Consider the following 12,493-nt stretch of genomic DNA (forward strand, 5'->3'; position numbering starts at 1 on the left):
TCTCACCCTTCTCTGGAAGTGAATGTAAGCCAAGATTACAGCCGTCATGTTTCTCCTTCCTTTCTGAAGAAATTTTGCAAAAGAACAGCTTTTAATATGTGTTAGAAAATGCCGAGAAATTCACTGTGGTTTTGTAGAACTTAGAGGATATGCTGGAAGCAGAAGGGGCTCATGGAAGCTGGATGATGAGGCTCTTTCTTTTGCTGAGCTTGGAAAGCACTGATGCCTGGATTTTTAAATTCTATAATCTTGATGTGTAGAAACCTGTCAGCTGATGAGTAACACTATTATTTGATGTTAACTTCAGTGGTCTAATAGAAAAGGTAATGAAAAATGAGGCAATTATTACTTTTGTAAACAATTTGCTTATTCATGAGATTTTGTTTAACTCTGCTGTTGGATTGTAATGTTCTAGATGCTATTGCTGTGTGCGGCTTGGGAAAAGCTCTGGACACTGCTAGTAATCAATATGGAGAAAGTATTTTAAAATTCCATCTATCATCTCTTCCCCTGGCTCATGGAAGTTTATGGCCTCTCAATTAAACCATGACCTCACAAACAAATTCAGGCAAATGCATTTAGCACAATGGAGAAGACAGAAATGTATGAGAAGGGAGTAGGACTGAGCAACTGGGGCAGATGGAGGGAGGTAGAATTTCCTGAAACAGATCGGTTGCAGACAGATTTATTTTTTTTTTTTTTTTTCCCCCATAGGTAGTGGAGCCATGTCCAAAGGGCCTTGCCTACCTCTCACACAAGTCCCACATGCAGTTTCCCAGCTACTTGCAATGTTTTTTCCACCAGGGATTTCTGGCCCTGTTGTGCCATGTGATGACTAATTTGAGTGGCTCCTCTGTCACAAAGGGAGGTGGCTGTGTCTGGGCATGTTAGGGGGCAGTTTCCTTTTTTTTTTTTTTAATAATGAAGACCTGAAATTATTATTGTCTGCAAAAATAATAAAGGGTAATCCAGTTACTCTTTAACAATCTAATCTTAGTAAGGTCTGAAAAACAAGACAGTATCTGTGAATGTATGAACATGAGTCAACCCCGCGCTCAGAAAATTTATGCCTTTTACCCTAAACTGTATTTGTGTCTTGAAAGAAAACTGTGTGATTTTAAGTTGGTATTATTTTAATACTTAAGTATCAAATTCTACCGCTTTTATTGTTAGAAGGTATCCTATTGGACTTTGTCCAAATAAATTTCAACTCAGTTTTTACTGGAAAGAACCAAGCATTATTGTAACCAATGTAGTGTAGATGCTTCCATAACTTGGATGTATAGCTATGTAGAAAAGGCTTATTTTGAGGCGTCAATATATAATGTATACAGGAAAATTATCTGTGCTTTGGCATCCTGATATCTCCATCACCAACGTATGCCTATTAGAGGTGTATTGCTTTTAGGTAATGATTACACTTCCAAATTCAGTTAACTCTGTTATTTGTAGGCTGCCTGCCTGTAGCAGGCGCTACCTGGAGCTAACCGGAAAGACAATGAGGAAGATAAAACTAGTATATTATATACCTATTTACTTTCAGGATGAGATAGTCAGCAGGATCATACTTCTATATGCTCTGACAACTGTTAAATTGTCCTAATCTATACTAGGATTTCATGTTTCTCATAAGCTGTCATGCACTGTCTCTTCATCTGGAACAGGATGTCTTGTCTCCTGTTAAATATTCACCAGTATCTTTTCAGCTGACCAGAAGATTTTGCTACCATCATGTTTGCTAGTGGTAGCAAAGGAGAGGAGGTGATATAAACAATCTGAGTTTAAGGTTTTTCACCAAAATAAAAGGGGAAAATTAAAATACCAGAAGTGGTAAACAGGGACCATTTTGGAGGGGGAAAAAAGGGATCAGGAAGGTCAAAATGTTTCAAAAAAATGAGAGATTTCATCTATCCTCAGTATCTTCAGACATTTTTCATGACAAAATTCCAGAGAATTTGGCTCTTTATAGTTTTTCCCAGGAAAAGCCTGGGGAAGTTTTTCAAATTCCCATCTAACTGATCCTTTAATGCATACAGAGGTAGTAATGATAGGTGACATACAAATAATACAAAGTTTACTTTTTGAATTCAAGTCCCTGTTGAAAGATATATTTTTATTAGCAGGTGATTTTGAGACAGTTTTTGGGAATGTATGAGCTCCTAAAAACATTACAAAATATTTTTTTGTTGATTGTTACAATTTTGTATTTAAATAAAATAATTTAAAAAAAAAACCAAACATACCAGGCCTGAGATGCAGGTATCCTAGCTTAAGTCAGGTTAGGTTAGGCTAGTTTGTTTTGCTTTGCTTTTCAATAGTTAAGTTGAAAAGCTTAACAAAGAATTCTAAAGGTGTACATTGAAATTTCGCCTGTGATCTCCACTGTGTGGACTTCTGACATCTGGAAATGGGTGTCTTAGCTACAGGAAACGTATCCCTCAGCTTAATATTAATGAGTAGCTTCAAATAATTGAGCAAAACAAATGTATCGCTGGCAGAGAAATTTTACGGTGTTACGATAGGCTAATTTCCATGGGCCTCATTCATGAAGTTTGCATGTGGGAGTGGAAATGCTGATGAAATTAGAATTGCTTAGGAAACGCTGTACCTGCTTCCTTGACCTTGAGTTCGAATTTGACCTTGGAACTTCCAGCTATTACAGCATATGTCACATCATCTTCTTTTCCTACATTATTGATTGTCAGTGAATGCTTATTTCCTTCTGCCTTGATGACATATTTCTCGCTTTCAGTAATTTCTGTGCCAGCTCGCTGCCACTTCACCTTGATGCCAGCTTTTTCTGTCTCTGCTTCAAACACAGCTGTGCTTCCGGCTGTCACCTCTGATGTCTTTGGCTTCTTGGTAAATGCAGAAACTAAAAAAAGAGAGAGAGCTCACTAAAATCTGTTTTGCAATTGTGGCATATCTGGTGTAGTCAGCTGTTGTGGCTGCAACAGCTGTCTCCTTTCTCTCCCGTCTGCCCATACAAGATATAAATTACAACACTTTCCACAGAGAAGTTGTGGAATTGTCTTTGAGTTTACCGCGTTCTGTCTCTGAGGTGTCATATTTTCTCCAGATTGTCATAAAATAAAATGGAACGGATAGCAAACTCATCTCACTGTCCATCATCCTCTTTCTTTCCCCCCATAATGAGCTCTGATTTTTCATAAGTGAATGTTTTGATCTATGACAAGATGGCATTATATGTATTCTTGCATATCAAGCTCTCTACATTAATTTGCCATGCAGTTTTATTTAGAAATATTAATTCTGTCCTAACAGTTGCTTACTAAAGTCATTGAACAGAATCAGGATCTGTTCCTCCTACTGCAGTTTGTGCAGTAATCTGCGTCCTAATATACCACAATGAATTAATGGTTCATCTTTAGTCCTTCTGTTTTGACTGATCGAGACTTCAGTGGGAAGTGATGCACGTTCCTATGATGGCTCTTGTAATTTTATCCCGGCTAAAATAATATCAATTGTTGTTTGCATTCAAATGCTTAGTTCAGCATTAAAAATTAAAGTACTTGCCTACGTAGCACTCTACAACTAGTTTTCTAATTAATTACAAGGTGGATCAAAATATTTCCTCTATGTGTTAAGAAGCACTTATGATGCTTATAATGAGAATTGATGAAATTATTAATATATGGGGCGAACAAGCATGAATTAAATGATGTTTTAGTTCATAGGTAATCAAAGTAGCACCACAGATAGGAATTTGGAAAGCAAGCAATATATCGTGATTTTGGTTCCTGAGTATCCTGATCTTTCTCAGGATTAGATTTTAATAAGGTAACTTATTTTAGTAATTTCTTTACCCTGATTTATTTATTTAGATTTCTTCAGCTTTATTTTGAATAAAATTTTTCATTTTATGCTCATGTTTTGGTCTTAATGAAATCTGTTATCTTTTTTTATAGTTGCCATGAGCTATGTTCATGGATAAAACTACCAGTAATTAACATTCTGATTCATACACTGAATTTTTTTGTGCATTATTATGTTATTGTTTTATTGACTTACCTCTACATAACCACGCTTTTACAAAATATTAGTAATTTGATCACATTAAATTATATCTGTCACCTCTGTGGCAAATTGCCTATGGCTCTCCTACTTGGGCAGCAACAAGAACTCTTCCAAACACCACAACAATGATTATAATTAGCTTTAAACTTTTGATTCCGCTTTATAAAAATGAAAGAAACATGGCATGAGAATACTTTAAAAGAAATAGTTTATATGCATGTTCAAACAGGTGCTTTAGTTAATATAAATGGTGTATTACTAATAATGCCATCTATTCATTGCATAAAGTCTCTATTCCTCCAGCATGTCCTCAGACTACATAAATTAATTGACCTCAGTGGAGTTACATCTGCAAAGATTTCGTCTGATGGCCTTTGGACTTTTTGTCGTAATACATTTCACATTTCTTGCATTGTATTGCAAAGGATTCAAAGCTGCTTAAACATCAATTAAAATAGCAACTACAAATACTTTTAGAATTTAGTATATTTTGTATTTTACCTCTCTTTGTTATATAAAAACTCTAAATTACATTTTTCTCTTTCTTTTTTCTCCATATTTTATGTATTTGATGAAAAAACAATTTTGGTTTGCACTGAGTCTATAGTAGCCTTGACTGAGCTCCTGTTGTATTTTTCTCCATCCTTTTCTTCCATGTTAAGATATGTGTGAAATTTCCTCTGAGAGTGGAATGTTCCTGCATGCTTTTCTTTGAGTTTTTTCTAACCTCAGGCCTGTAAGTGGTGTAACTGTTCTTAAACAGAATATAGTACTGTGTAGAACATAGAGTGTGATACTCAAATGCCTGTTACCAATTGCACATCTTTTGATGTAGTATTCCACTTCAGTAAATAACGTAGCAGGGTATACTTTGATGCAGTGTACTGTGAATAATTGCAGAAGAGTTATTGTAGACAGCAGGTTGATGTACAGAATTCAAAAGGTGGCCAGGGTACCGCACGGTGGGGAGCTGGGTCAGTTCTTGAACCCCTCCTGAAATACCTGCTACCTGGCTCCCTTCCCTATGATGATACAGATAAAGCAGCAGAGGGGCATGTTGTTTGTCTCTGCTATCATCATCGCCACTCTTCTATTTAAGCACAAAAGAATCTATAAATATATTAATTACTTAACAGCAATGTGGCCTGTAAACCTTCCAGTCTACAAATGGCAGGGTTTCAAGACATGCATACTTGGAAATAACTCTGATCTGCTGCACACCATGCAAACTGATTAGGTTTCTTACATTTACTTTAGATGGCTCAACAAAACCAGATTGTTGGCCAGAACTACATGCACAGGGAGAAATCACCACCACTACATAATATTCCTGACTTTTGGGAAACGGAAGTACATATGTAGAAGGTTATAAGTCAGTCTCCTTGTCTTTTTTTTTTCCTCTCTTTCACTTTCCCACCAGAAGACTCATTTCCGTTCCAACTTAAAATGATTGTGAAGATTTCCACTAAAGCATAAAATTGGAAAAGGCCAAAATCTCCCGTGAGAATAAAGGCCTGCAAGAACAGTTGTTGAGAACCCACTTTTTCCTAGGTAAAGAAGACTCTAAGTGTCATTTTCCTGCACTTGAGATTCAGAGTCAGTGGGTGACAGTCTCCAAAGTAGTGTCTCTCTGTATCCATTCGTATTCCCTTCATCTTTCACTGTTCATATTTGCAAAGGAAAAGTAGTGATGTATGGCTGGAGATTTTACAGGAAATCACTCTCTTGCAGAAGAGAGATTGTTGAACAAGCATGTGAAGAGACTGCCATCATTTTTAGTTCTGGGGCAAAAATGGGCTGCTTAACGGAAGAAAGAGAAGTGAGAGAGCAGCTATTCCCAGTCTCTTTTATTGCGGCTGCTACTTTAAGTAACACGTAAATCCAAGTTCACTGACAGATTTTTTTTCTCATGCGGTTATACCAATCTAATCCAGCTATTTCCTCATTAGGAACGTTCTTAAACACCACCATTCAAAACATCTTGTCTGTCCCGACAACCTCACTTTTGCCTGCTTTCATCAGAAACACATTCCCCATTTGGCAATCTCTCTCACTTCAACATTTGGCTTCTACCCAGATACATCCCTCTGAGTTCCAAATATCCATCCCAGACTCAAAGCACTCTTGGATATGACCACCACCATCAGGCTGTGGAAAACCCAACGACTGGGACACCTCTCATGTGATGTTGTGGAATGCCTTACAGCTCTTGTGCCTGTCAGGCACTGACAGATCTCGGGCACTATCACATGTTTATCCAGACTCCAGTTGAACATGCACTTAGGAACCATCGGGCTGGGGCACCTGATGACCAAGAAGCCCATGTTCTCTGCTGTCCACTTTGTTAACTCTCTGCTTCCCAGTAAATTCTAACCCACCCTGCACAAAGGGACAGAAAGGTGACATTAGTACTAATATACGATAGCAACTCTGGAGAGAGGGCAGAGACGCACATGAGTTACCAGTGCTGATGACGACAGGAATTATTGAAGGGAAGGAGAGTGGTAGGGGCTCTGTATGTGTGTGTGTCTTGTGGGGATGGAACTGGAATTGCTGTGGGGAGTTAACATGGGGAGAGAAGAGGGACGTGGAGCTAATGAAAAAAAATGAGGCTAGAGCCACTTTGTACTAACCCGTTTGTCAGCACTTCACTTCTCATACATCCCAGGCCTTCCTGATCACTTCTAGCTTCCATAATGCAAAGAACTTCATATAACTTCTGAGTAATGCAAACCAGCAAATTTCTGCCCCAGGCAGAAGAGGAAGCAGGCTGCGTGTGGTCTGCAAGAAGCTTGCAGAAGACTTTTCGGTGGCTAATGCTGCTGCAACCAGAACTTGCATGCAGCACCCATCCTTTAGAAGTCTTGAAACACCTGGAGATGTACACATCAGCCATACAGTTGTGCACGTTACAAGAGTTACAGCTTCATTAGTTAGTAATAAAAAGCTCTATTTGGAGGTCCATGATCATATTCTATTTTGATAATAATTTATTAATAAGTCTTTCAATCAGGAGGCTGAAGAAAAATAAAATACATTTGCTTTTGGCCAAATTTAACTAGAATGAAATCATTTAAGTTCCAAAACCAATTTCCTTCACTTTTCACCTAAATAAAATAATAAAACTAGTGTTCTGCCTTCCTACTGCTGCCATTTATTAAATCTTCTTACTAGCACCTTCAGGCTTTCTCCCTTATTTTCTGACCTGCTTTGAAGCAATCTCTTTCTAACATTCACCGTCAACCTAGGTTACTATTCTGCTTCAAAACTTTTGCACTCTCCTGTGCAAAAACCTAGAAAACGGCTAAGCTACTGCCCAGGTTGCTCTCTATTGTACTAGTCATTATTTCCTTTGTTCTCTTGTTGAACTATCTGTCTATTTACTGGGCTTTTATTTTGTAAGTGTTTTGAGGCAGGGACTGTTTTCCTGTTGTCTTTGTACAGCACCAAGTACTTACAACACTACTTAGTAGGTAGTTCCTATCCCTAATAAGGGTAAAAGTTAGTACTAGAAGTTAGAAGAGACATTCCTATTTGATTATTGTCAGAAAAAATGGAGGTGAGATGTATATTAAAATAATTTTTAAATAACTGGAATAATTTCAGTTCCTCTAAATAATTTGGCTTGTTAAGAATCACAAGCATTAGGTGAAAGCTTTTTAGGAATTTTAGGAAAACTTTTTCCTAAAATCAGTGAATTTCAAAGTATGTCTGAAGTATGTGAAATGAAAGTGAGGAAGAAGTGTAGATTCCACAAGAGTGATTTTAACTAGAGAGAGTGCTAGAGGAGAGCCATTCTCTTGTTTTGTTTTGTTTTGTTTTAATTTAATCCTGCTGTTCAGAGTGGTGGCTCTGACTTCAGCTCTTCATCTTTCATTATTTGTGATATGTACATGGAGGAAAGGGAGGTAAGCGCTTAAGGAGAATGTGTGTTAGATGATAAGGCTTTCAGATGATAGCTCTGCCTTTCTGAAATAAAAACTGTTAAAGGTATAAATGTTTTAGGAGAATCTAATGTATCTAGTTGAATGCACATGCTACAAACTCCAGCAGAAATCTGTGAAGAATGTAATTAGAAAAAATAGTCACAGGTTTTCTCCCACAAAGCTGAGTTATCTTACTGCACATTCTGTGTATTTGGTATTAAAGTATTTATCTGGCCAATGTATTTAATATTAGAAAAGTAGTATTAGCTTTTGGAATTCTTAATTTGTTAAGGCTTCATGTTGAAAATTTATCTTTGCTTTAGTACTTACACTTGGCATCTAGTTTTCCTTTTATACCATTTGCTCTTTCATTGAGCCAAACTGCGGATAAGCAGACTTCAGTAACGGTGCTTGTAAAATTCCTTGCTGAGGAACTATATAAAGATGCTGCGCATTCCTTGATCAGGACCTAAGTGGCTTCTTGCAATTACAGGCTTAATCATTCCATGACCTAAAAGCTATTGAACTACTCAATCTTATAATTCCTTGCCTACTTCAGCAGCTGAGATTGTAAATTCCTGTAACATGAGCAACAGGCGAGGAATAGTTTCACTAAGCAGCCACCTCTCTCTATGCATCCAACATACTTCCTGTAAAATGGGGATAATAATGTGCAGCTTGCTTTGAATCTTAACTTACAAAAGAGGAAAATATATCTATATGAATTATTATTATTATTTATTTTTGCATTACTGTAGTGCACAGAATTTCATTATCATGGAGCAGTACTTTACTGTGCTAGGTGCTTGCAAATGTAAAATGATGAGTTTATATTCAAACTAAAATTCTGCAGTTTACTCTTTATTATGCAACATTGGTTATTATTATTAATGCCAAAAGCTTCTGTGTACTTACAAGCCAGGTTATTTATAAACCATTGATAAAATTTCCTAATCTGAACTGCAAAATCTAGACTCCTCAATCTATAAAATACATGAATAAAAGTATACTGATTTTCAGAGAAGGTGAGTAATACAGGACTTCTCCTTTTCCAGACATAGTAATGCACATGTTTCCCATTAAGTCCCATTTATCTACTAAATTTGGTGTTTGAACGGTCAGCTGTTTCCTCTTAATGTGACAAAATGTTGTTAGGGAAATGATTGTGTTTTTTTTTTTTAACCTCTCTGAATTTTCACAACAGAAAAAGCGATCAAAACTTTCCAAAAAGCGAGCCTTTGAACAGAGATTAATTATGAAATGTTTAAATGAAAGTGAGAAGATAAAGTTTCTGCAAACAGAACCCTGCAAAAAGCCATGCTTTTCAATGTTTGTTTGCTCTGACACTAAATTGCTACTGGTCTAAATCCTGTTGTAGATTTTCTGGAAAGCTACAGCAATTCTTTTGGTATTCTGTAAATAAATAAGGCAGTGCCTTATCCTGAAGTATTTTATTTGGACAGTTTAAAGTAAAAGAATGTCTGTTGGAAAATCTGCTTCACTGTTTTAGGTTTTGTGGTTTGTTGTTTTGGGTTTTGTGGGTTTTTTTGACATGTTAAAAGATTTGTTAAAACAGCAGGTATAGGCAGAATATCTCTGATCATTCTCTGATCGTTCAAATGAAGCATTTTCCTTTACCTATACAGCAGATGCCAAATTTCAGTAATACAGACTAAAGATGTCTTAGGGTTATTCAGTATTCTAACTACAAGGTATGTGAAAGGCAGGAATCGTGATTTGTCCAAGTCTGAATTGCTAGATGATTATTCAGCCCTCCCGATATTATGCTCAAGATTATCCCTTCTTGAAATGGCTTGAACTATATAAACAACATGAAATAGAAAACCAAAGGGATTAATGTCTCTTGGGAGACTGAGAAGATCCCCTCTAGAAGTTATGGGGCATGTGTCTGGTTCTGTCTCGGTCATAGTGGGTAATATGAGCTTTTCCTCCCCCTGCTGCGATAATGACAGTGTTTGGGCTGGTTTGTTCATAAGAATTGTGTAGGACTAGTGATGTTAGACACCTGTTCAATTTCTTTGGAGAAATCAGCTGGAATAGAATTTTTCTTCATCATTAGCTGGCAAAGGTAGGCATCTTCACAAACAGAGAAGTTGGCTCTTATCCACAGAGACTGAAAATGTTAATTTAAAGGTAGTTACAGCATTAGAAATCAAAAGTCACAATGCCTAGGTGATCACACAGTCAAATTTTGCCTACTATGTGATATTTCTTTTGGCCAGCATTGTCAATCACAAGCATTAGACATCTCAATAAATCTCAACAATCACGTGACTTTAAAAATAGAATATCATTATGAATGTCTTATTTTTGGGGTGATTGCTGAACCTTCACAGCTTGTATTTTCAAGGTTTTCTCTACAATTACAAGGTCTGGTGTACAATTCTTTTTTGTACATGATTCTACTTCCATCTGATTTCAGAAATTGCAGCTTTAAGAACATCAAATGATGTTATAATTGTGATAAAATTTAAGGATTGGTGACACCACTGTTGCTTTAGAGTTATCATATAGACGGAACATAAAGAATCTTGTTGGAGTTAATCATCCTTTAGTGCTTTGCAGTTCTTAATGGGAGATATGGGCTGGATTTGTGCTCTCCCTTTGCCAGTGCCTGTTTCCAAATATTTTGGCCAAAATAAAAGTTCTTCTTAACAAGTTCTTCTTTTATTGTGGTGACCACAGGAGATTTTCCCATTGACCAGCCTAACAGGAGGCTGATGCCTGTCCAGTTCTTTGCAAAGCACAAAGGCCGCTATTATTGACTGACTCTGGAAACTGCATGTTATTAAAAACGCATGCACATTGTACTGTACATTCAGGTAGCAGTGATTCTGGCATCAGTAAAGAGAGAGCTCTAAGGGTGAAGAATCCCAGATTCAGTACAATTTTCTGCAGCCCTGTGTATTGGATATGTGCACACTTTTCAAACAATCATAACTTCAGCTTTTGACAACTATTTTCCCCAAACTTAATTGTGAACACAAAGTGCTCCTCTACCCACACTCAGGTGTCCTGAAGCTAAACTCTCCCTACCTCTGCTTCCCAGGCTCTCTTCCTCCTTCTCAAACAGATTCATTGCACCTTACACCCCATCTTAGGCCTCCCCTTCTCTGCTATGTGGGCAGCCTCTGAGTGGTTCCTTTTCAATTTTAAATTAGAAATTTCCTAAATCTGAAATATTTTCCTGATGTTTTTCTAGTGGGACAGGACTTGCACTGGGCTCTGTGACCTTGACTTTCTGAAAATGGCTAGTTATCTTCTAGCTCAAGGGGAAAGGATGGAGGAGGGTGAGTGAAAAGAAATATGCATATATTCTTTATAGTACAATGTATTCTTTTTCCTAGAGCTCTACTGTCACTAGCTGGAAGAACTACAAAGAATAATCTCTGAACCAGGTGCCATTTGCTTTCATTTTCACAGAGATTTCACTAACAATAAATACCATCAAATTTTGCTGATAAATTTTGCTTGAAATTATCAGGGGAAAAAAAACCAAAACAAAAGCAGGAGAGGTATATACTGCTTAACTGTCCAAGAGAGAGACTACAAACTTTTTTCAGAGTCCTAAAGATGACTGGGAAAGGAAATTAGAAATGAAAAGAATCTGAGAATTAAATGTGTTTTGCCTCTATTCTTCCCTTATCCAAAGTCTCTTGAGAAAATTCTGTGGCTGAGGGTTGCCAAACTAGTTACTGATTTCTCTGCAAGATCACTCAACATATCTTATATTTATAACTTCATAAAATATTGTCTCTTTTCCCTCTCTATTTTTTTTTTTTCACAGAGGCATGTAATTTTTCTAGCGTTCAAAAGCTACTCACGTTTTTCTCTGTCAAGCTGTTCTTAGGTTTTGTCTGTCAGTTATGGTCCTTACCTGCTTTCTTTACAGGCTCTGGCATCTTTGCTTTGTTTCTGATGAAGCTCTCAGTTGTATCTAGAAAGCAGGGTCCGAGTTACTTGGGAATGAGACTGCAAGGCTTTTCAGACCCTCTAAAGAAACACTTGGTGGAAGCCCCCATCCTGCTCCTCCCCCTTGATCCCCCACTGTTGTCAACTACGGCACCTTATCAAAAGCAGGACACACTTGACAGGCTACATCAGCTGGGATAAATATAGCCAAGTTCCAGGAGCCAGAGAGCTCAAACCACTCAAGACTGGCTACCACTGATCTGTTGCTACAAACCAGAGCACAATCTGATGTTGCACATGCATATGGTACATTTTCCAGCTTCCCGTACGTGTCACATTAAGAGTTCCTATGCTGCCATGTTTACAGCACATTCAGCAAACTAGATCCAATAGTTACATCTCCTGTGTGCTGGTTCTGTACTTTAAGTATGTATCTGCTTGCATTCTTGCTACCTATTCCAGTCTGTATTATTGTTATAATTGGGTCAGAACTGAACAGCTCCTCAGAGAACTTTGTTCTTGGTTTTGGTTGGGTTTTTTTGTTTATTTGTTTTTTGTTTTTTTTCTCTCCTACCGAAGACTGTGTTTGTAGAACT

The 12,493-nt window shown here is 37.3% G+C and overlaps 1 protein-coding gene across 1 annotated transcript in view; it reads right to left on the reverse strand.

Moving 5' to 3' along the window:
* Positions 1-12,012, reverse strand: part of MYBPC3 (myosin binding protein C, cardiac) — a 52,218-nt gene extending 40,206 nt beyond the window's left edge. Inside the window, exons 1-2 of the mRNA XM_009697247.1 lie at positions 11,863-12,012; positions 2,609-2,875 (exon numbers count right to left, since the gene is read on the reverse strand). Coding sequence (XP_009695549.1) covers positions 2,609-2,875; positions 11,863-11,887 — 292 coding nt within the window. The 5' untranslated portion in view covers positions 11,888-12,012. The remainder of the gene's footprint in view (positions 1-2,608; positions 2,876-11,862) is intronic.
* Between the last annotated feature and the right edge of the window lie 481 nt (positions 12,013-12,493).

Source organism: Cariama cristata, unplaced genomic scaffold, assembly GCF_000690535.1.
Source record: "Cariama cristata isolate BGI_N322 unplaced genomic scaffold, ASM69053v1 scaffold3163, whole genome shotgun sequence".
NCBI classification, from domain to species: Eukaryota; Metazoa; Chordata; class Aves; order Cariamiformes; family Cariamidae; genus Cariama; species Cariama cristata.